At 43.9% G+C, this 20,180-nt stretch overlaps 3 protein-coding genes and 1 long non-coding RNA gene across 6 annotated transcripts; 2 read left to right on the forward strand and 2 right to left on the reverse strand.

Annotated features, from left to right (window-relative positions):
* Window positions 1-77: 77 nt before the first annotated feature.
* Hasp (Hig-anchoring scaffold protein) lies at window positions 78-7,353 on the forward strand. Of its 2 annotated transcripts, XM_002057566.4 has the most exons (16): window positions 78-307; window positions 721-1,023; window positions 1,096-1,275; window positions 1,337-1,528; window positions 2,142-2,318; window positions 2,764-2,946; window positions 2,999-3,789; window positions 3,847-4,054; window positions 4,115-5,055; window positions 5,108-5,215; window positions 5,268-5,584; window positions 5,650-5,795; window positions 5,855-5,969; window positions 6,025-6,143; window positions 6,202-6,361; window positions 6,417-7,353. In XM_002057566.4, exons 1-16 carry the CDS (start codon window positions 256-258, stop codon window positions 7,345-7,347), a joined length of 4,923 nt encoding a protein of 1,640 aa, XP_002057602.2. In that variant the 5' UTR covers window positions 78-255; the 3' UTR covers window positions 7,348-7,353. The 2 variants fall into 2 exon arrangements, with proteins under 2 accessions (XP_002057602.2, XP_015025227.1); XM_015169741.3 differs by lacking the exons at window positions 2,764-2,946; window positions 2,999-3,789; window positions 3,847-4,054; ... (6 more) ...; window positions 6,202-6,361; window positions 6,417-7,353 and adding an exon at window positions 2,397-2,648 and having other exon boundaries at window positions 85-307.
* A 750-nt stretch (window positions 7,354-8,103) lies between these two features.
* LOC116651469 (uncharacterized) lies at window positions 8,104-10,983 on the reverse strand. The gene is made up of 2 exons (XR_004304471.2): window positions 10,412-10,983; window positions 8,104-10,357 (listed from the first exon to the last, which is right to left on the reverse strand). It is a non-coding gene; the product is annotated as an uncharacterized lncRNA (long non-coding RNA).
* Window positions 8,108-17,553, forward strand: hrm (solute carrier family 16 member hermes). Its single transcript, XM_002057565.4, has 5 exons — window positions 8,108-8,476; window positions 13,008-13,116; window positions 15,162-15,389; window positions 15,455-15,581; window positions 15,638-17,553. The coding sequence occupies exons 2-5, from the start codon at window positions 13,011-13,013 to the stop codon at window positions 17,163-17,165; spliced, it is 1,989 nt and encodes a 662-aa protein (XP_002057601.1). The 5' UTR covers window positions 8,108-8,476; window positions 13,008-13,010; the 3' UTR covers window positions 17,166-17,553.
* Window positions 17,554-18,370: 817 nt separating this feature from the next.
* On the reverse strand, window positions 18,371-20,165 carry LOC6633907 (uncharacterized). 2 transcript variants are annotated; one of them, XM_002057564.4, is made up of 4 exons: window positions 19,992-20,165; window positions 19,256-19,735; window positions 18,885-19,116; window positions 18,371-18,757 (listed from the first exon to the last, which is right to left on the reverse strand). In XM_002057564.4, exons 1-4 carry the CDS (start codon window positions 20,071-20,073, stop codon window positions 18,544-18,546), a joined length of 1,008 nt encoding a protein of 335 aa, XP_002057600.2. In that variant the 5' UTR covers window positions 20,074-20,165; the 3' UTR covers window positions 18,371-18,543. The 2 variants fall into 2 exon arrangements, with proteins under 2 accessions (XP_002057600.2, XP_015025298.1); XM_015169812.3 differs by lacking the exon at window positions 18,885-19,116 and having other exon boundaries at window positions 18,581-18,757; window positions 19,992-20,161.
* Between the last annotated feature and the right edge of the window lie 15 nt (window positions 20,166-20,180).

Consider the following 20,180-nt stretch of genomic DNA (forward strand, 5'->3'; position numbering starts at 1 on the left):
ATCCTGTGCCTGTCAAAATGGATGCTGCTCTCGCCTCGCGTCGCAGACCGAGAGCAAAATGTCCAAAAATTTCAGCAGCTGAGCTGCATTTCGCGTTGTTTCGCCAAAGTGTGCAGTCTGCAGTTTTGTAAACTCCTCTCAAAATTCACAATAAATTGCTATAACTTATCAAAATAGTACACAAAATTCTACAGATGTAAAACGCAATTAGGAAGAAAAAAAAACACAGAAACAAGTTAAAAAACGGTTTTCAAAATGAATCGTCTGCTGCTGCAGTGTCTGGTGACCACGATTCTGGTCTACAAAGGTGAAAACCAAACGGTTACAGAAACAAATTGTTGCAACAATTACATTAAAATACTTAATTCGATTTTTAATTATGATTAAATTATATGGTAAAAGGTAGCTGACGGCAAAAGCTGAAAAATGTATATGCTGCTGGTTATATAAGCAGGTGCTCAATGCGCAGGCTCCGAATGCTGCCTGGACAGCCCGACCAACTGACGGACTGACTACGTCAACCTAAATGGGTCAATGTTGTCGAGGACAAGTCGGGCAGCAGAGCCTCTGCTTGGGGGAGGCAGCTGAGCAAAACAGAGAGCAGAGAAACGAGAATCAAAACAAAGGGGCTGATAATGGGGCTGGTTCAGTGACATCTAGATACTTGTTGGAGGAGTGTGTCAAACGCGATATTCAACGTTTATTTTATGCTCCTTGCAGTCATCTCGGTGCCCACCAGCCAGACAACAGTGGCCAGCGGACTAACCACCACGGAGATACCGCAACAGGATGATGACGATGACGACTGGGACGAGGGCGATGATTCGTTGGAGTCCGATGATGATGGGCGCGTCTATAAGAATCCGCGCAATTCGCCCTCCACGGAGTGCCCGCGGGATGAGGAGCAGGCCACGCTGCTGGGCCAGAAATGTTTGCGCAAGTGCTCGTCGGATGAGGATTGCAAGAGCAAGAAAAAGAAATGCCTATGCGATGGCGTCTGCGGCAATTCCTGCATCAAGCCCGGTAAGTCTGCAAAATATTTAAATCTAAATGCCAAATCAATTTGCTCGCTTATAATTTGATCACCTGCCGTAGATCGTGAATGTCCAGAGCTAGCCCAACCCAGTCTGGGGCAGGTCACCGTGGCCGGTCGTCACTTTGGCGCTCGCGCTTCCTATTCCTGTCCACATGGCTACCATGTGGTGGGCCTGCAGAGCCGCCTCTGCCAGGCCGACGGCAACTGGGCCGGCGCCGAGCCAGCCTGCAAGCAGAACAGTAAGCCCAGCCAAGCTATCCCAACAGCCTAATCCTTATGTTTATCCTCCATTTTCCATAGTCTACTGCCTGAAGCCGCCGCAGATTGAGCATGCACGCAACTCGGCACTGCCCGAGCAGGAAACCTTCGACCTGGACTCAACGGTTCAATACCATTGCTATACGGGCTATGTGACCAACGGGTTTCCACGTGCCAAGTGCCTGGCCATCGACAATCTGGCCAGCTGGTACGGACCGGACATACAGTGCGAACGTAAGTGCTGCAGGTGCATTCACATCTGAAATTCTCAAAAACAATATTAATATACAAAATGCAATTCTTAATAATATTCTTTTCACATTAGTTTTGCTTGCCATTAACAGTAGAGATTTTTTATAATATATTATCAGTTATTAAATTATAAATAATAAAAAAATAAAATAAAAAAATTATATAATAAAAAATATATAAAAAACAAGTAGATAAAATAAAAATATATATATATAAAATAAAAAAAAATATTTAAAAAAAATAAATATATAAAATATATAAAAAACATATATATATATATACATATAAATAAAAATTAAATAAAAAAATATAAATAATAAAAAAATATTAATAATTAAAAAATATATATAATACAAAATTATATATATAAAATATATAATGACATTAATAGTTCTGTTCCCTTCTCTACGAAAATGCAATCATTTTCAAACTATAAAATTAAATCTGATCCTTCATCTAGGGCAATCCCATCCTGTCTAGTCTGTATCCTCTCCAATTTTAAGCCTCTGCTACTTGTGCAGTTTCTAGAAAATATAACAACGATTAATGTTAATTGAATTAAATTCCACCTGCTTTACTTTACCTCCGTGTACAGCTCGTTCCTGTGGCCAACCTCCGGATCCCGCCTACGGCTGGCACGCCGGCGAGTGCTACACCTACGGCTGCAAGATAACCTACAACTGCGGCACGGGCTACGAGCTGGTGGGCAAGCACGAGCGCTACTGTCAATCGGATGGCTCCTGGACGCCCAAGGAGCTGCCGACCTGTGTCTGTGAGTATAATGCGCCATTTATCAGCCGGTAGTTATTATAATTTATTATGTCTTTATAATTTATCAATCCCCAAAAAGCGGATAACATTAACGCAAATCTAACTACGACCCAACCAGGCCCAATTAGAGCTTCCGAATAGTTTGCAATTTGTTCCGAGCTCAGCTCTTCCGATGCTCCTAGCTAAAATTGTTAATATTGTCGTTCTTCATTCAATAATATAACGAATTGTTCAAATTTTATGCAAAAAAAAAAGTTGTTGTTGTTGGCCCACAAAATGTTAATTGAATAAATAAAAGTTACCACAAATCTTGAGAAAAACTTGAAACCAAACCCGAGTTGTTTTATTTGTTGGCGGTCCATGCGAGCGATTTTCTAAGATTTGTGATAGCTTTTAAGCCAGCCCCCAACCCCGCTTCTAATTTACCCTCATCCTTGTCTACGCAGTGGTCACTTCTGTGGTCTGTCCCACGCCGGAGAATCCCAAGAACGGCAAGGCCACGTACACAACCTTGGCCTACAATTCGGTGGTTAGCTACGAGTGCCGTTATGGCTACACCCTGGTGGGCGAGAGCTCCAGCCGCTGCGGAGCCAGCGCCAAGTGGAGCGGCACCGTGCCCAGCTGCAAGGGTACGTACTTGCAGCTCTTGTATATGGATATCTGTTAGCCAACTTCTTGCAGAGATCAACTGCGGACATCCGGGCGTGCTGTACAATGGCTGGATCGAGAATATCGAGGCGGGCACGGGCCTGGGCGCCAGCATCATCTTTCGCTGCCAGCCGGAAATGCTGATCAACGGCTTGGGCTCCAGTGTCTGTCAAATCGATGGACGCTGGCGCAACGCCTTGCCCGAGTGCCTGGCGCCTTGTGTGGTGCCCACCATATCCCAGGGCTTTGTCATACCCATTGAGATAATAACCGATGAGAATGGGACTACGATAGTCACGGCCACGACGACCACAACGCCATCGCCCACCCAAATTGTGGGCGGCGTGGAGAAGGTCAGGCACGGCACAGCGCTGGAGGTCAAGTGCGATGAGAACTATGAGTTTCCCGTCTCGCTACTGAGTCCGCCAACCTGCAACAATGGCACTTGGAGCATCATACCACGTTGTGTGCCCGCACGTTGCAAGAGCATGCCCAAGCCGCCGAAGCATGGCATGGTAATGGCTCCCAAGACGGAGCACGGCATGAAGGCGAGATTCAAGTGCAAGGATGGCTTTAAGCTGGTCAGTCCCGAGGGCAAGGACATTACCGATCCGCACGACTATGTGCTTACGTGCTCCTTCGGCAACTGGACCGGCGAGACGCCCAAATGCGATGAGGTCTTCTGCTCCTTTCCGGGCTACATACCCAATGGCAAGGTGCTGCTCGTGGGCAACATGGGACTCTACGATTATCGGCCGTATGTCAAGAAGATTGTCAACAACAAGCAGATCATGTACGACTGCGACAAGGGCTACGTCCTGGAGGTAACCAAAACCCATTCCTTACAATTCCCAATTTGATTTCATGATCATTTTTTTCAGGTGGGCCCGCCTGGCGCTACCTGTGTCGGTGGCAAATGGCGTCCACTGGATCTGCCGCAGTGTCTACTTGGCCAGCATCCGCGTTTGCGCTGGAATCGTCGCCGCCGGCGTTCTTTGCAGCTGCGCCAGCTACGCTCCGTCTATCTGCTGCGGCGTCAGCGTCAACTCCAACGCCAATTGGCCGAGCACAAGGATTTCGCACGGCCGGGTGAGTTCGTAGTTCGGAGCTGCTTTCATGTGAATCCCGTCAGCGACATTTTTCTTACAGCTGGAACGGCGGGTGAAAGCAGAGTTAAGCGCAGCGCCTATCCCAATCCCAATCCGTCAGACATTGATGTGGCCTACTCCAAGTACTATCAGAAGATCAAGGAGCGCTACCTGCGCTATGTGCGAAGGATTTTGGGCCACAATCGCCTGTACAAGCAGGTGCACGTCCAGGACGGACGCTGGTACAACCAGTACAACAATCCGGAGCTGGTCATGATGCGCAAGGCCACCCACAAGTGGCGCAATGCAGCCGATGGCGAAGCCGACCTCGATGACTATGGGGACATGAACGAGTATCGTGGCGGTGTGCTCACCTTGCCCAACATAAATCAGAGCTCGCGTTATCGCTCGTCGCCCAGTTCCAATGAGGCACCAGCACCGACAGCCGAACGCCAGTTGTCCAGGAATACGACACGCGCTTTAATCGAACAGCTGAAATCCCAAATCGTGCGTCGTCGTCGCAAGCGCAGCGGCTCCACGGCGTCCGCGTCCTCATCGGCCACGCTGCCCGATGCCGACCTGGACACGAGCGATGGCGGCGAGGCGGGCAAGGCTGCCGGTGGCAAGCGGCTACGTGGTCCTTGCGAGGATCTCGACTGGGATTCGTTTGCCAATATAACCACGGTGCGACCAGGTAAGGCGCCGGGCAGAAACTCGGTGGGCATTATGCTGCATCTGGAGTGCAATGCGGGCTTCAAGCTGAACATCAAGGGTGAGAATGCGACGGCACGTTGCATACGCGGCATCTGGAAGCCGGATACGCCGAAGTGCATGTCGGCCCCGTGCCTGGTGCCTGCAGTGGAGCATGGCAAGTACTACAAAGTGGAGCCGCACACCAAGCAGCTGAGCGATAAGCCCTCGCTGACGCCGCTCTCCACCTACGAGGAGATCCAGTCCAATGAGTTCATAACTCTCGAGTGCGAGGAGGGATTCAACATTCAGGTTAGTTCATGGTCTTCCCACAAGCTGCCCTTATGCCACCGCTGTCTTTCAGGGATCCGCCCAGCTGCGTTGCGCCCATGGCTCCTGGTCGGTCAACGCCTTCTCCGAATGCACCTCGCTGCCGTGCACGCTGCCCAACATACCGGGCGTCATCTACGAGGCAAGTTGGCCAATCTTCCAACCTTCCAATCCTTACTGACATTTCTGCACAGGGCGGTTATCGTGCTGGCCTCACCATTGGCCATGGCAGCACGGTCAGCGTTCGCTGTGAGCTGTCCACCAATGCCAATCCCATCGAGATGTCTTGTCTGAAGGGCGTCCTAACCCCTCCTAGTATACCCTGCGAGTCGGGCTTGCGCAAATCTCGGGAGGAGCTGGAGCGTGCCACGCCCACTTCCACAGCACACACGAAAATCGAGCACGAGCTGGACGAGCTGCAACATCTGCACGACAACAACACGGAGGACCACGGCGATGAGCTGAAAATGTGCGGCCATCCCAGCCTGACGGACGGCGCCCTGGTTTACAAGTGAGTCGCAATGGCGCCGGCTACGGTCGCAACGTAAGTAAACACTTTCCAACAATCTGCTCCAGAAACGCCGACCATGCGGAGATTGAGGGCGCCTACGAAAGCGGCACAGAGATATTCTTCAATTGCATACCCAACGCAGCAGGCGATCGTCAGACCTGGCGCATCATATGCGACAACGGGCAGTGGGTGGGACGCTCCTACAATTGCGGTAGGTTCTATTTATCTAGGATCCATGAGCTGCACAATTTTCAAATATCCATTATACAGAAAACGGCACGTGCTTATTCAAAAACAACGAAGCAAATGTGGTCAGCTTTTACAATGATCTGGAAATTAGAGAGGACGTCGTGGAGTTTCCTCCAGGTGCTACTATTATATCCAGGTGCGTCCCATTGTCCCAGCTGGACGCAGCTAACACTGTGCAATTCATTTTCCAGATGCGTTGACATTGGCAAGTTCTCGATGACTGGCAGCCACGAGCGGACCTGCATACACTCGGAGTGGACCAACACGAAGCCCGTCTGCTCAGGTCTTAATCAGGAAAATGATTATGCGAGTATGTAGAATTTTTAGCAAATTTTTGTTGCCGATCATAAAGCTTACTCCGAACGCAGTGGAGAAGGCGCCCACCATACTGTTCCGGCATCAGAACGGACCCATCGCCCAGAGCAATGATGGCAAGCTCATTGTGTATCCGGGCACCACGCTGCACATGGAATGCCTGTGGATGCGTCGCTTCGGTAATCCCAAGTGGAATGTCAGTCATGTCTACAAGTGGGTATCAGCCGGATTTGCGCCAAGAGTCGTTTAATTTAACACGCTATTTCAGAAACTATACCGAGGGCTGGGTAACGGAGGCGGATGAGGGACGAGATTCAACGCTGGAATATCGTCTGAGCATATTCGATGCGGTGGCCGAGGACTCCGGCACCTACTCCTGCATGACACCCGCCCGACATGAGCATGCCGTTGAGGTGGTCGTTAAGGAAATCAATTGCCCAGAGATACCCATAAGGCGTGGCTTGATAGTCAATACGAACGATACGAAACTGAGCACACGCGTGCTGTTGTCCTGTTCGAATGGCAACTCGTTGATTGGCGCATCGGAGCTGTTTTGTTTACCCAGTGGCAATTGGAGCGCGCTGTTGCCGGTTTGCGAGAGCGTGGAGTGCGGCGATATACCGCTGATGCCGAATAATGTTAGCTCGCCGCGCGTTTCCGTGCTGTCGCGTGAGGTGGGCGGACGAGCGGCATTCTCCTGCTCCACGGGTTACGGATTGCGCGGCCCATCTGAGGCCATCTGTTTGCCTACGGGCGAATGGGCGACACCGTTTCCAACATGTGTCGAAGTGCAATGCGATAATCCTGGTGCGCCGCAAAACGGTTACGCCCAGGGCTCGGCACCATATCGTGCCGGCGACGTGGTCCAATTCAATTGCAACCCGGAGTATATGATGCAAGGTCAGCCAATAATTGCCTGTCAGGATAACGGACGCTGGTCGGGCGGTTTGCCCAAATGTGTGCAGGCCTGTTCGTATCCAGGCACCGCGATCAGCGGACGCATGTCCTCGGTCAAGTTCTACTATGCCATCGGCGAGAGCATTACCTTCACCTGCGACGCCGGTCTCGAACTGCGCGGCTCGAAGGTACTCAAGTGCATGAAGAATGGCAAATGGTCTAGCGCTATACCGACTTGTGTGGCAAATGATGCGCCCGCCGGCGCCGTCGGTACCAATAAACATTTGGCAACCATGGGTTAAGCGATATTTGAATTGAGTTTAAAATCAAAGTGATACTAATACATATGTACTTACTAATGCACATTCAAGAAACAGACACGAGTATACTAATTGTGACATACTTGCAATTTAACATGCAATATATAATTGTCTTACGTCGTCATTTTACTATCAATAAATGTTCAGTCAAATATAAAATTAAAAACAAACCAAGCCCAGTTGGCGCCAAAAATGTGCTTGTTGCCTATCGATATTCGATAAATGCTTGGTTCACAGTTCATGTGATCAAAACATCGTGATGAACGATTTTTAGTTCAGTTAATTTGACATTGACATTAACATTAACATTAACAGTGTTATGCGTTAAAAGTTTTTTAAAACCAAGTATATTTTATTTTTTAATATTGTGAATTATTCGGTATACTAACAACTTTAAAACTCTATTTATGAATGGATTTAGTTTTATAAAAGTTGCATTCGACTATCAACATTTTGTGGTTCATGTATTCTACGAAAATTACAATTATTATATACAAAACAGATTTTTGTATTAATTATATTAAATAATAAATCCATTTGTATTAATAAAAATCTGTCTGAGTGACTGCTTAAAAATTAAAATGTTGCACCTAGTTTTATTTTTAAATTTGTTTTTATTCAACTAATTGAATGCAAGCATCTTTTCGTTCAACATTTTGCTATTTAGCATCGGTTCAGGGTAACTAGTTCGTTCACTAACGGAACTGCGCTCTGCTAAGAAACGCGAGCGGACGTGCGTTCATTTGTTTTTCCACGTCCGAGAGTGTGGCACGTCGTGTGGGTGGTGTGCGCGTGAACGACGACGGGAACCTTTCGTTTTTCGCGTTTTGTTTTTGTATATATTTCAAACAAAATACGTCTATAATTGTGTACATAGTGTAGTTAATTTACATAAAATAATTAATTTCAAAAATCGCAACAAAACTGACCCGATGTCATGTAACAGCCGAAATCCAATAAAAACACAAACAACTTATTCATTATAAAACGTGCAAAAAACGTGCGTTAGTGTGTGTGTGTGTGTACATGTGAAGGTGTATGAGCAAGTGTCTTTTTGTATGTGACCCGCCTGCTCAGGACGAATTTATATAGCTAAACAATTAAATTTAAGGTAAGTTAAAGCAGAGATTGAAATGAAAGAAGAACAGCTGACGCATACACACATGCAACAACAAGCACAATAACCTGCGATGACAGGCAGCAGCAGCAGCAGCTGCAAATAAAAAAAAAAAAAAACATTACCTTGCCTGAGCCCCAACCCCTTACACAGGCCCCGGCCCCTTTTGGCAGCAGCAGCCAGCGATTCAAGGGCGATGAACTACAACAACAAATATATATTAAGAAGCAGAACAAAAAGCAAACTCACAAGAGTATGACAAAAGCTTCTGAGTTCGTTTTGTAATTTGCTTTGAATTTGCGCTGTTGTTTTTGCTGCATTTGCTTTGCACTATTTTTGAATTTGTGGGCGTTAAACGACGTGATAACAACGGTACCGATACCGTGTTAATAACGCAAAGAAAATAGTATGATAGCCATACCCTCCTTGATGCTGTTGTTTTTGCTGTAGTTGTTGTTATTGTCAATGTCAGCCAGCCACCACTCATACCGTTTTTCTGCCGCTGCTCTTACTACTCTGTTAATGCATGTCTCAAGCACGCAGGCCCCGACACGCGCGCAACAGTAGCGTTCGCGTTGGTGTTGTCGTTGACGTCGACGTCGACGCGTCGTCATTGGCATAAACAGCATAAATGTCAGTGTGTTAGTAGGGGCCGCTATGCCTTTTGTTGTTTCTTTTGGTGGTGTTGTTGTTTGTACGCCTGCTACATATATGTGTGTGTGTGTGTGTGTGTGTGTATGTATTCACGTACAGAAATACGTATCTCAATACATACATATACTTGTTTGCTCTTATTTCGTGCGCCTTAAAGTGAGTAGTGAGTAAATTGGGTCAATGTTGCCATCTGACCCTATGCCTTCCAACCCAATTTGTTGTTAGTGTCAGTCGCAGCAGACAGCAAAGGAGATGAAAATGAGCCATTCAGACGAAAGTCGGGAAGAATTTACTGTTTATTAATATTGCGTTGAATTGTTTTCGCCCTATGCAACATACAATGACGTTTATTTTATTGCCGCCCAGACTATATCTCAGTTATTTGTTAATAAACAATACAACTATGACGCATTGGCACGTACAAAAGTCATTAACATGTAGGCCATACTCTAATACATATATTTTTGCTAGTGCTGATTATTATTTACTTGGGGTGCGGTCAGGCCGGCCGAGCATTGCTTATGCAAACATCTGGAGCCCGGTAAATACGCATTGTTTGTTTGCTGCTTTGTTCAGATTGAAAATATTGCTTTCTTTAAAGATTTGAAGTAATAATTTAAAGTAAGCGCATAGAGATAACGCATTAAAAAAATCAAAAGATGCTATCGATAACATATTGATCACATAACCGTTACATGTGCTGTGGGTGAGTGAGTGAGGCAGTTAGAAATCATCAATCTCAGGGCACACTGACTGTATTTCTGCTTTTTAGTAAGCCACATCTTTTGTTCTTGTTCGTCTGCTTCTTCGGTTTCTGCTTTGTTTATTGTTCTGCATGCGGGCAGCTGGTCTGGTCTGGTGGGGCCATTGCACTGTTCAACAACCGTACGTAAACATAATTGTGTTTGACAGGCGTTGCTTTCTTTTGTTAATTGACTGCGCTGTTATCGATAAAAGCTGTAGCATGCAGTGCGCATTTCCTTTTCTCTCCCACGCACTTGTTTTTTTTTTTTGTATTTAATTTAACTTGACGTACAGAGTAGACAAAAGGCAATGCCGACTCATTGTCGTCGGCATGTCTGCGTCTTTGTCCGGCAACCGCGCTACCTGCACTTACCCTGAAACACAGCTAGACTCTTAGCTATCACTAATGACCTGTCTCAACATTATTAATCCCCCGAACGCCTTGATGCCTCTGTAAGCGGCATTTAATGAACATTCCTGGAATTTGTATGACAACTCAGTAACGGGAAGACAAATACTGTATCTACGTACACATATCGCAGCACCATAAATGTGGTTAACTTGTACTGCGTGCATCGGCAGGGTAGACAGCTGGTCAGCTTATCTGGTTTTCATTATTTTGACGCGTTCCGAATTGTTTGCAATGCTCTCTGTACTGACTCTGTGCCAGAAGTGCTGTCAATGAACACGTCACAAAATGTATAAACAATTTATAAGCGTATATGTGAGCTGGGCAACAATATATTAGCAAACAGATTTTTTATCAGCAATTAGCAACAAGTGATTGAAGCGTAACGCTTTCTCCCCTCTTCATTTCAACCGAAACGCAATATGCCGGAAACAATGGAATACAGCAAAATAAAAGCATTGCTCATTGCCAATTCTTTGGCCCAAGGTCAACTTTCTGGTAACGATGTGAAAGTTTCGAACTTGTCTCTAATTCTCGGCTGGTTAAATAATTCATAAATGTGCGCCCTCGATTTTGACGTGAGTCCACAGCACAGCTGTTTTATGTCTCACACGTTTCATGTATTACTACATGAAATACGGCCGGTTAGCGATTCGCTCAAATTACAAGGCGGACAACTAAAAGGCAGTGTGTACCTAATAAATATTTAAGTAACAGCTGTAAATGCAAAAGTAATATCGATTGCCGAAGGCCGAATCAGAAAATAATCGAAAATCAAAGACAGGCTTTGCTGTTACGTTTTCAGTCACAATAGTTGGTCATTGTAAATGATGTTGAACTCTACTTTTTGTTGCTATTAACTGTAAGTCTGTTAAATTGCTACTGTTTTTTTTTCTACAGTTATGTAGAACAACAATCGAATACAAATAAATTGAGCACAGATAAATGATCAGCATGGTGGTCACTGGGCGTGAAGCCTCCCATCGCAGGCACAATCGACAAACTGGCATAACAACAACGCAGTCCGTCTACACACACACACACACACACACACACACACATACACCTCGTGTTCGTTTCCATAGAATATACATATACGAATGTACATACAGACATACATACATACATATGAGCGTAATTGTTGCCAATACGTTTCAATTTGAAGCGCCAATTGAATTTAAATTTGTAACATTGTTTTGAGGCGAATTCTGTTTAATAAGTGCCCAGGAAACGACCTTCAATCTTGGGGGCAATAAACGCGCTGATTGCGTTGTTCTCAATTCCAAGCAAACGTTCCATTATACATACATACATACATATGTACATACTTAAATAATATAAAAATTCACAAAAAATAAACAAACAACGTTTTGCTCATATACATACATACATACATAAACAATAAGATAACTATTATCTAGACCCTACAACTATGACACAATTGTTGTTATCTTGGGATCGTGCAAACCGCTTGACCCTCATAGTATGCCATAAAAAAAAAAGTAATTAATAATATAGAGATTCTTGCCTTTCTGCTTTCATCTAGAGATCCTAGATTTGTACAGCGTATAAAAAGTGCCCACAACTATGAAATTTGCCTTGTTTGTTTTGTTTTTCATTCTCGAGAAATCGTATTTCTATCAACAATGACGTCATGATCCCCAGCTGAAAAAGCCTCATCATTAACGACAAATAACAACGCAAAAAAAAAAGAAATAACAAAATATTTACACACAAATAAATTTCTACAAATATACATACATACATACATATGTGCATATATAACAGAAGTGGAAAAAATTATGTTATACGCCTCTCGTATGATCCTCCACACAATTGAATGAATCATCCGCCCGATGAGGAAATGAACGAAATGAACCAAATTCTACGCTCTGCTCTTACTGCCAAAGGGTTGGGGTGGAGTGAAATGAAAGCAAGGCCTCGGATTGTGTAGACTTGCGACCCACATGCTAGTCCAATTGGATTTTGTTCCCGGCGTCAGATTCCCAATTCCGTCTGGGCTTGGATTATATTAATGACGGAACATGTTCTGCCATTTAGCGTGCAATTACTTTGACAACATGCTCGGCTCAGCTAGCCGCAAGTTTGTGCCAGGCTACAAATGCATATACATACATACATACATATATCAACTTGTATATAAATAATTCTGGGTCCCAAATATAGAAATCAATCATATAACATATGCTTTTGTGTGAAAGTTGGACGCGTGTTAAATTTTCGGGCGTGACACGAATTTTTTGACACTAAACCCAAATTCATGCGTGCATTTTTGTTGACACGAAAACTTGTGAAATATGTCAAATTTGGGATAAGATAATAATAAAGCTTATAAAATAATAAACAATAAAAAATATAAATATAAATATGAATATAAATACGAATATAAATATCGTGTGGAAAAAACCCGACACACGCCCATCTCTAATTTATGTGTATTTCATGTTTAAATACATACGTGTTCTCGTTTTGTAAATCTCCTGCCTTTCGCTCTATTCTTAGCATACCCTATACACAATAAATGCTATCTTATTCAACTTTATTCCCGCACAGTAAAAATTTTATATATTGTAACTATTTCATTTAGAACAAAAATTAAATGTTCAATTCATAAAAGAAATCGTTTTTCCTGCTCTCGAACAAAAACAATAACAACCCTACTATTTTTCCTGCTCACTCTAACTCTTCTTCTTACAGACCATGCATAAGGAAAAAGTTATAAGTACACAAAATGCAAATGCAAATAAAGCAAACAACAAAGAGCATAAGATAAATGGAGCGACAAAAGAAAAGAGTGATAAAACAGGTCAGTAATCATCTATGAAACATGTTCAACAAGCAATTCAAACAAAAATGATATAATAGACAATAGAATTTATAATATTTGATTGATTGAGAGCAATTTAATGGGCACATAACCTCAATCCATCACGTCAATAACTTGTCAACTATTGTTCTAAGACCCTTTTGGATTATAAACTATTTGTTCAATGAGTGATACATTTCTAGAGTGATATATTGCAATCTATGACGCATTAGGCATACATATATAAATATTAGATTTGAGCCCAAATAGGCCGCATTTAGTGCAACTCTGGGGTACAGTCCCGCCTGTGCTTGACTAATTAGTCAAAAAGTAGCTCGATTAGGTAAACCCCACGGAGCTGTACCCCCGGATCTACGCCATGATCGCCTGATGTCTGATACGGATTACGAACCATCCGCCGCGATCGATCCACATCGACTGTTCCCATTTAGATTGTCCGTATCTGAGTTAATAATTTGCCGGACTCTCTGACAACCCAAATCGCTACACAAATAACGCATTGTATCATATATCGTTGACCCATTCATTGGTAGTTGTGGCACGTTTCGCCGGCTCCGGCCATATAATTGTGTCGCTATCAGCTAGCTATTCGCAGTGGCATTCGCGTCCAGACACCAAACGGAGCACTGCCTGGCCAAAGTGTGAAAGTGTTCGGTTAGAGATAAGATACGCCTGATTTTGGTTTTAAATATAAAGACCCAAAACGCCGGACACTTGAAAGATGTTTGCAATAGGCTTATAATATTTTTTTGGTATGACACGAAGGGTTTTCTGTATCTCACGATATTGTCTCAAAATATGATTGAGTATATTTTTTGAAAATTATACAAGAAAAACCCCAAATGTGGTAGGCATAAAGATTTTTTGACTCCCGATCTAGACAAAAGCACAAAAGAACTTTATACTTTTTTTCCGCAAGTACGCGAAATATTCCTTATATGTGTATTATATATGATAGGTCTTCATTTTTTTAGTATTTCTTACAAAATCAAGCTTTAAAAACGAATTTTAGCAACCAAAAATTAAGTAACTTATTTTGATTTGTGGTAAATAAATATGTTATATTTATAATTTCAAAACTTTAGTTCTTTTGGTTTTCGAGACCGTCCTGCTCAATAATATGTACATTTACACAAAACTAAATTACCCGATTGAATGGGTACAGGGTATTAAAGTATATGGAAGAGTCTGTCAAAAAAAACTCACAATTTATTCCCTAAACTAATCAAAGTTTTTTTTTTTTTGGAATGTCTCTGGCAAGGCATCTTCCAAGTCAGACATTTCCCAGTAGAGCACTGTCATGAGATAAGAATTATTCCCAGGAATGAAAAAGATTTCCGTTTATCGTAATATCTTAACCAAACTCTGCTATTGAAGGCGTGACTATGCTTTCAACAATGAAAGAAAACCCTTGTTATTCCGAAAAACTAATTGTTAAATTTGTCGCAATTGTAATTCTTGCATGAAAACTCTTTGTATGGCTAAGTATAAAAACATATCGTGAGCTATTTAAATATTGGGACCCTGATTACAACCTGAAAAAGAGAAAAAAACGGAGAAGCAATTTTTGCACTCATTCGATATTTATTACCTAATCTGAATTTTATTTAATCACCAGATGTCCCACTAAAAAACTTTTTGTACTCTTAAGTAATTCGAAAAAAAGCTACCTGTTGGTTCTGCCCTGATTTGTGATTTATATATATAAAATAAGCCGAAGGCATAAACAACTTTATAATGCTTAAATATATATTTAATCGGTAGCCGGTTCAAACCATGTCCGTCGAGCTATATAAAAGCGTCGATCTCAGAACTCGAGATCGAGGATAAAGTTTATTTGATTATTTCGTTAATTCCCTGAGTTTGCTCTTAAATTTTCAAAAAGATCGGAGCATAAGCAACAGAGTAAATTAGGAAAGTGTGGAGCTTAGGGAAGAAGCGTGGGTCTACTTTTTTTTCTGTCTAAATATCTTTTCTCACTTGTCGCAATACTTTCTCTCGTTCCATATATTTGTAAACCTCAGTTAGCCTGCTGAGCAAGAAGGATGACAGCGGCGAATATGACCTGGTGCCGCCCGATGGAGGCTGGGGCTGGTTAGTTCTCTTTGGCGCCTGCCTGACGAACATACTCATACCCGGCACCATTAAGAGTTTCGGTGTACTCTTCATCGAGTTCTTGCAGGCGTTCGAAACATCACAAACGCAGGCCTCCTGGATACCGGCATTATGCTACTTCCTTTACAGTTCACTAGGTACGTGTGGATTTAATGTGTTTGTCAATCTTCCGATTGTTTAATACGTCTCTGTGCTTTTCCAGGTCCTATTTCGAGTATTCTCTCAGTCAAATATTCCTATCGCACGGTGACTATGATTGGTGCCCTCTCCGCATCTCTGGGCATGATACTTTCCTATTGGGCATCATCCGTTGGCTATTTGTACATCAGGTAAAGTTCAGATAAAGTTCAGTCCATAATTGTTTTTATCACACTCGCCGTTCCAGCTATGGCGTCCTCGTGGGCATTGGCGCTGGCCTCTCCTTTCCGCCCACTGTGTACATTGTTACATCGTACTTCGTTAAACTGCGCGGACTGGCCAACGGCCTCTGCATCTCGGGCAGTGCCATTGGATCAATTATATTGCCGCCCGTGCTGCGTTGGCTGCTGGAGACTTATGGCTATCGCGGCTCCTGTTTGATCATGGGTGGCGTCACGCTGAACGTATTGGTCGGTGCCCTGTTCTATGAGCCTGTGGAGCAGCATATGGTGCGTGTGCCGCGCGCTCGTCAGGCGCTGGACGATATACCCGAAGAGGAGGACGTTGGCATTGTGATGAAGTTCGAGAATGTGGACGAGACGACGGCGCCCAATCAGGAGCCGATGGCAGAAAAGCAGCTGTTGCCCTACAACTCGCCGCCATCGCCGCTCTATCTGCCGGACGATGATGACGACAAGCAGCAGTTCGTGCGCAGCGCCTCAGCCGCTGTGGTCCAGAGCTATGCCAAGACCGGTGATGAATTCCACCCACGGGCCAGAAAGATCAGCACGCCAGTGCGACTGCCGCAACGCAATCAGACATTCACGCCCGGCCAACTGAACTCACAGTCATCTCTGTATGCCGTGCCCGAGGGTCGTTCCAGTTCGAACAAGCTGGCCATGAGGAACAGCTCGCGTAATCGTCTGTCCAAGCGATCGCCGTCCACTAGCAGCTTTCTGTATATAAGCACGCCATATCATGGCAGCACGCTGTCCTTTCAGCCCAAGGAGTTCTCATCGCATTTATCGCTGCGTTCCGCTGGCAGCGGTGCTGTCACAGGCGAGTCGACACCCCAGGATGCCGGCGCTACTAATGAGACGGAAGGCAAAACGCAGCAGAGCCAGCGCAGCAAATTTTTCGATCTAAGTCTGTTGAAGGATCCAATGTATCTGGTCATACTCATCTCGAACTCGACGAACGCCATCAGCTACACGAATTTCATTATCCTTCTGCCGGCCTTTGGCCTGGCTAGACAATTTGACAAGTCCCTATCTGCGTATCTGCTGTCGGTGGTGTCAACAACGGATCTGATCGGCCGTATTGGCGGCTCAGCGCTCTCCGACATGGGCTTCATACCCAAGACGTGGTACTTTGTGGGCGGCTTGTCGGTTTCGGGCATTTCGCTGGCGCTGCTGCCATTCGCCTACAGCTACGGTGGCGTGTGCTTCTGGTGTGCGCTCTTTGGACTCGCATCGGGCATTTATGTGGGCATCACAGCTGTCATTATGGCCGATATGCTGGGAACGGAACGCCTGACTTCGTCCTATGGCATCAGCCTGTTTGTCAATGGTATTCTACAGCTGGTGGGACCACCGCTGTGCAATTACTGGACCGAGGCGGTCCAGGACTATAATCCGCTCTTCCACGCGCTCGGCCTGACACTGCTCGCCGGCTCGGCCTTGTGGGCCTTTATGCCTTGGATACAGCGCCGCAAAGCCAAAGAGGAGGAGAAGCTGGAAGCCCAACTCGACGAGGAAGCCGTCGATGGCTACTAAGCCGGCTTTCACACCACGTACAATTACAATTAGTTGTTAGGCTTTAAATGCGTACAAAGAGAAGAGAAGAGAAGAGTAGTAGCAAATAGAAAGTAAAAGAATTGCAGTAGGATGGGGGAATCTATCAGAGGAGTTGATGGAGTGAACGGATTATATGTTGGAGGACGTCAAATGGCATTGGAAATTTTGGAAATTGTTAATTTGTTTCTTCCATTAGCTTTTTTGTCTAACTGTTAAGTCTTAATTATTACATTGTATAATTATTACAATTATTGTTTACTTAAAATCAATTCATAGCCTAAGCAAATAACAAATGAAAATTGTCTAGCAATGAAAACTTAAGAAATGAAAATATTTTTTCTATAAATATGCTAAAGAAAAAAAAAACTCAAAAAAATCAGTAAAACCAACTGAAATATAAAAAAAAAAAAAAAACACCAAATCTCTTTTATTTAAGGCTTGCAAGTATACCCCGACCTTGTCTGTGGTACGTATAAAATAAATTCTCTCAAAAATCTTCGAAAATGAGTTTGAAACCGATCGGACGATGTTGCGGACGAAATTTCCCAAGTCGCTGAAAAACGTATTCATTAAATTCTTTAAATATCAGTTAGAAGCAAATCGGACCAAATCTTAAAACAAGATTAATGTTTTCAGATATAGATGCCAAATTGATCTAGAGCCCAAGCCATGAACAAAGAGTCAAATCTCATGAAAATCGGATGAGTTAAGGGGGTGGAAAATTTTGATCTTTATCTACATAGGATATTTGATGGTACCATTTTCACATGGAATTTTGAGAGAGCGAAAAGCCAGTCGGCTGGCGTTTTGTATGAAGAGCGAAAAGCCAGGCTGTGCTATCTACACATATTTCGATGCCGTATTGAGCATGCGGCGGCTCGACGCTGGCAGTCCCGTCTAGACCATTCTCACTTTGTTGAATTACATATTTATGTAAATTAAATTAAATTTCTCATGTGAAAGGCAATGTCTAGAAATTAAAGTTATATGCCCGTTAATAAACAACATGTATGGCCGAGATTCTAAAGAAAAGTGTTTTTCCTGGCTATCAGAAAATTGACAAGGATTTACATACATTGCGATAACTAAAACAAAACTTGTAGTTGTACAAATGGACATTACCGGCAAGAGTATTAAATATGGGTAATACATGTGTAGATGCGAAAATGTGAATATTTAATGCATTTTAAGTGAAACACGTTGTAAAATTTATATTTGATTATAGTCCAAATAACTTTCGAATCTTTTTGTAAATACATTGTATTGGCATGCACAGCTAAGCTTTAAAACTATAAGTTTCTGTGTGTTATATGCGATTATAGTGATATATAATATAGATATGCTGTTTGGTTTGGCACTAAGTGCTTTTGGGTTTTGCTTTCAAGAATCCCTTGGAGCGCAAAAAGCGCACAATGAATGGTGTGGCGCCCAGCGTGATGCTTATCCGAAGTGGAGCGAACACTTTGTGGACAGCGTACGCCGTCACAAAGGTGCTGCCCACAGCTATTTTTTCCGCAATTACAGAGGACTCAATTCCAAGGAATTCTAGAACCGGCATCATATTTATTCCGCTGGAAAATTAGAAGAAAATATGGGCATCTAATTAGTTGGGCAAGTTAACAATAATGATGAGATGCTTTCGATATTTGTGCTGTGAGCGGTTACGTGTGGATGAGCGCATTTGATTAGTTGTCCTACCTGGAGACGAGCACGTAGAAGCCACCCAGGGATAGCAACGAGATACCCACGTGAAATGCCACAATGGTTGCGCCGTACTCCTTAAAGGCTCTTTTCAATTGCTCCTTCTTGCTCAAGCTCTCTGGCTGTAGTTCGGCGTCTACAGTTGACTTTGCCGGTTCGGGTGCCGCTGGTGGCACCAAGGGTGGCTCCGGTGATGGTTTTGCTTGTGTGCTGTAGCATCGCCGGAAGCCTACGGAATTCGAGCAATGCATATGATATGACATGCGTATGCGTGTTAGCTAGAGCGCATGCGCCCTACATGCAACAGGTTTGGTTCGATTACCAAGTGCAACAAGTGCCAGCATAAGTCAGCAGATGCCTTTTCTCACCTTGGCTGTTGCCGGCGACCGTGGCATTTTGATCGTAGGTCACCCAATCAGCCCGTGTGCTGTCGCGCAGTGCCCGATAATGCGAGCTGTGCAAATTCTGCGAAGTGAACTTGTACTCCTGAGACCATTGTCCCCCGGGCATGTTCAGATGCGAGAACTTGTGCATGCCACCAAATGGAGTCGGCACGTTGCTCTGCATGACACCATTTAGGCTAACGGCTCCAAAGCAATCATAGGATTGAATATGTGGATCCTGCACAAACGAAGCCTCCTGCGACACACTCAAGCTATTATCAGTGGTTATATCGATCATGGAGATGGGTGCATGGGACATGACCATAATATTGTCCGAAATGTCCCTCGAGCGTTGCGGCGAAAAGCGTGTTGTCTCCGCTGCGTCTACATTATTTGGCAGCGGCAGTGCGGGGGCTGGTGCCGCGCAGTTCAGCGCCTTTGCACTTGTGTGAAAGGGTTGGACAGCTAGATGAAAGAAAGCATATTATTTATACATATGTATATAATACACAATATGCAAAAGTATTGCGCAGTTTGGCCAGGGTGCAAAATCCAACCGAGCCATGTATATACATTGCGAGTTAATTGAATTAAATCTACTTTGGCAAATGCTTGCCTATTATCTGCAGACCAATCGCCACAGTGAACTTGCCCCGCAAAACAAATTTAATCAATTTAAACTCGTTGACCTCCAAGAATATACATTTTTGAGTGAGCTTACCTGTGTACTTTTTAAGGTACAGAATGCCGCCTGGTAGACGTGAGGCACTTAGCAAATATGCTTTGCTGGTATTAATAATCATAGTTAAAATATAATTTTCACTTTGGATTGAACAGAACTAAACGACAACTTCACCGCGACTAAGCAAAATACAATAAACAGCTGCACGATAGTTTAACACTGTGAGCA

This window comes from Drosophila virilis, chromosome 4 (genome assembly GCF_030788295.1).
Source record: "Drosophila virilis strain 15010-1051.87 chromosome 4, Dvir_AGI_RSII-ME, whole genome shotgun sequence".
Taxonomy (NCBI): Eukaryota; Metazoa; Arthropoda; class Insecta; order Diptera; family Drosophilidae; genus Drosophila; species Drosophila virilis.

What these genes read in the sequence shown, in the direction of transcription:
- Hasp (XM_002057566.4), top strand. Translation starts at nt 256, where the DNA reads ATGAATCGTCTGCTGCTGCAGTGTCTGGTGACCACGATTCTGGTCTAC. An exon ending in ACCGGACATACAGTGCGAAC is followed by an intron (nt 1,529 to 2,141) that starts GTAAGTGCTGCA and finishes CTCCGTGTACAG; the next exon opens with CTCGTTCCTGTGGCCAACCT. An exon ending in GGAGCTGCCGACCTGTGTCT is followed by an intron (nt 2,319 to 2,763) that starts GTGAGTATAATG and finishes TTGTCTACGCAG; the next exon opens with TGGTCACTTCTGTGGTCTGT.
- hrm (XM_002057565.4), top strand. Translation starts at nt 13,011, where the DNA reads ATGCATAAGGAAAAAGTTATAAGTACACAAAATGCAAATGCAAATAAA. An exon ending in AGAAAAGAGTGATAAAACAG is followed by an intron (nt 13,117 to 15,161) that starts GTCAGTAATCAT and finishes TGTAAACCTCAG; the next exon opens with TTAGCCTGCTGAGCAAGAAG. An exon ending in CTTCCTTTACAGTTCACTAG is followed by an intron (nt 15,390 to 15,454) that starts GTACGTGTGGAT and finishes GTGCTTTTCCAG; the next exon opens with GTCCTATTTCGAGTATTCTC.
- LOC6633907 (XM_002057564.4), bottom strand. Translation starts at nt 20,073, where the DNA reads ATGATTATTAATACCAGCAAAGCATATTTGCTAAGTGCCTCACGTCTA. An exon ending in GGTCGCCGGCAACAGCCAAG is followed by an intron (nt 19,117 to 19,255) that starts GTGAGAAAAGGC and finishes CGAATTCCGTAG; the next exon opens with GCTTCCGGCGATGCTACAGC. An exon ending in TTCTACGTGCTCGTCTCCAG is followed by an intron (nt 18,758 to 18,884) that starts GTAGGACAACTA and finishes CTAATTTTCCAG; the next exon opens with CGGAATAAATATGATGCCGG.